Here is a 3,013-nt window from a genome sequence, read left to right as displayed (position 1 = left end):
TTTGAAGGAGTTCGATGCTCATCATGTGGACTAAATTTAATCTTCTCTCTGCACAGCTATATGAAGGAACAAATTGACGGCGGCAAACTATATATGCTTGTTTCCAAGAGGAAGAAAGCACCTCTTAGTGCAAAAGATGTGTGGAGATACAGCAGAATGCGCCAAGAGGACATCTTCTCCAAACCTTTGATCCATATGAGACTGGGATTCCCTCGGATGAGAGTACATTGTGACAAGATGCAAGAGCAACAAAGAGGCAAGGATGCTATCATTGATCTCAATTTGAGCCCATCACATCAGATGCTAGAGCAGCATAGAGTGAACAATGTTGTCATTGATCTCCATTTGAGCCCATCACATCAGATGCAAGTGCACGAGAGAGGCAAGGATGTTGTCATTGATCTCAATTTGAGCCCGTCACAACAGATGCAAGTGAAGGACAGAGGCAAAGGTGATGAGACGATGCTAGAGCAGGACAGAGGCAGATATGATGAGACGATGCTAGAGCAGGACAGAGGCGGAGATGATGAGACGATGCTGGAGCAGGGCAGAGGCAAGGGTGATGAGACGATGCTAGAGCAGGACAGAGGCAAGGGTGATGAAACGATGCTGGAGAAGGACAGAGGCAGATATGATGAGACGATGCTGGAGAAGGACAGAGGCAAGGGTGATGAGACGATGCTGGAGCAGGACAGAGGCAAGGGTGATGAGATGATGCTGGAGAAGGACAGAGGCAGATATGATGAGACGATGCTGGAGAAGGACAGAGGCAAGGGTGATGAGACGATGCTGGAGCAGGACAGAGGCAAGGGTGATGAGATGATGCTGAAGAAGGACAGAGGCAAAGAACTGAGAGATGAGGAAAGATATGGTCTTTATTTTGCCTTAGAAGTAATCAGAAGAAGAGATGGAGGTTTTACGAAAGAGGATAAGCAACTCATAGCAGAAATGCTCAACACAAGTATACGAACAGTCGAAAGGGTGTGGAACTTAGGCAAGAATCAGATTGCAGAAGGGAAACGAAGAGTTGATGTTTCGAACCAAAAGAAGGGTCATGTTGGCCGTAAGAGAATAGATTGATTCCAAATCAATTGATGGGGAAAGTATTGTCGAGCAGGTGTTTGGAGGTCAACTGAAAAGCCTGGTATGTACTGTACAGTACTTCTTATTCCTTAGTTGTGTTCAAACTACTATGGCTTATTTGGAGTAATACAATTCTCTTCATATAGTTGACATGCCATGATTGCGGTCACTGCTCAGAGACATTTGAGCCCTTTCTTGATATCAGCTTGGAGATCGATCAGGTTGATGACCTTGTTGCTGCATTGGAGTCTTTTACTAAGGTGGAACAATTAGGTGATGCTGAGAACAAGCTAAAATGTGAAAGTTGTAATGGCCAAGTGTGCAAGGACAAACAGCTTGTGCTTGATACAACACCAGATGTGGTAGCATTTCAACTAAAGCGCTTCACAGTTACCCTTGATGGTTACATTGAGAAAATTGATAAACATGTGGCATACCCATCACAACTTGATTTGCAGCTATTCCACACTAACCCAGACAAAGAGGTGATCTACATGTGCACCATTCGATGTGCACCATTCTTGGTTTATCGATGAAGCATATTTTGATGTTTTTCTTGTATTTTAACATGCATCAGGGCCTAAAATATGATTTGTATGGCATTGTTAAGCATTCTGGTTTGCCTAACTTTGGCCACTACATGTGCACCATTTGTTCTTCACCAACTAGTTGGCACTTGATGAATGACTCACTTGTAAGTGCTAGTACTTAATTGTTCTTTCTTTTTTCATGCCACGGATATTTTCACCTTATAACACATATTTTCACTTGCAGGTTGATTCAATTACTGAGACAAGTGCACTAAACCAAGAAGCATATCTGCTCTTCTATGTTAGGCAGGGCATGTTACCATGGTTCTCAAGTTTTCTACAGGAAGCTAATAGTAGTGCCCATAGTGCTACCAAGAGGATGTACCCTGTTAATAATGACCATAATGTGTTTGCCTTTGATGGCTTAGGTAAGGTTTACTTGCATATATAATCTGCTTGTAACCAAGAGGAGTACATTTGCAGTAACTAATCAATACCTTTCTGCAGTAACTGAACATCAAACGGATATGAAGAAGCAAAATGCTGCATATTTGTCTACATCTTCCGAAAGCTCTTCCCTGGATCAGAATGCATCACGGTTACCGAGGGGCATGACGTCTGTAAAAAGAAAATGTGGTCTGAAAAAATTAGATTCACCCAATGTGGTGCTTTGTTGAAAGACAACATCCTATATGTACAGTAGCACAGTAGCATGGTTAGTCACTAGTGATGTTCAGTTGGCTATTTACAGTAGCACACAGTGGGACGGAGTATGATCTTTGATTATGATTGTAAGATCAATTACAGTAGCACAGTAGAAAAGGCTTTTTGGTTTTTTCCCTGGAGTACACTGTATTATCATCAATTCAGGTTTCAGACATAAACTACTCCCATATGCTTTCCCTGGTTTTTTTCTTGCTAAGATAAAACAAGCAACTAAAACATGTTACATTTGCTTTGTAAGTTTGGGTCTATTTGGGCCAGTATCTCCAACTGTATGTCTACCTTGAGGTTCACACTTCACACACAAATTAATCTGTATCTTCCTGGAGTATGATGATTGCTGGGATGGTTTTGATGATTACTCAGTCAATGTCCATGTGAACCAATGAGAATTCAGAGATAACCAGCAATTCAATTCAGAGATAACAGAGATTAAAATCAACACATACAGTAGTCCTAGTCTGCATCATATTTCAAGGTTGAGTTCCAGAGCTATAACCTCAACATCAGTAATCTTACAAGGAGTACAACCATGCTGTTGCTAGTGGATTAATTAGCAACTCTGAAAATTAGCAACTGTTTCATGAGTGGTAAGAGCTGGAATGACCATGCTACTCCCGGTTAGCAATTAGCAATTAGCAAAAGGAGATACGGTACACTAAGCAAGCAATAAGCCG

The 3,013-nt window shown here is 41.7% G+C and overlaps 1 protein-coding gene across 1 annotated transcript; it reads left to right on the top strand.

Annotated features, from left to right (window-relative positions):
• The first annotated feature begins 237 nt into the window (after positions 1–237).
• Positions 238–2,453, top strand: LOC139835673 (uncharacterized). Its single transcript, XM_071825530.1, has 6 exons — positions 238–981; positions 1,076–1,144; positions 1,230–1,568; positions 1,661–1,777; positions 1,858–2,041; positions 2,121–2,453. The coding sequence occupies exons 1-6, from the start codon at positions 238–240 to the stop codon at positions 2,288–2,290; spliced, it is 1,623 nt and encodes a 540-aa protein (XP_071681631.1). The 3' UTR covers positions 2,291–2,453.
• The last annotated feature ends 560 nt before the right edge of the window (positions 2,454–3,013 follow it).

The sequence above is a fragment of the Lolium perenne genome, chromosome 2, assembly GCF_019359855.2.
Source record: "Lolium perenne isolate Kyuss_39 chromosome 2, Kyuss_2.0, whole genome shotgun sequence".
Classification (NCBI taxonomy): Eukaryota; Viridiplantae; Streptophyta; class Magnoliopsida; order Poales; family Poaceae; genus Lolium; species Lolium perenne.
Note: the sequence above shows the minus strand (reverse complement) of the source record. Positions and strands in the feature narration are given on the sequence as shown.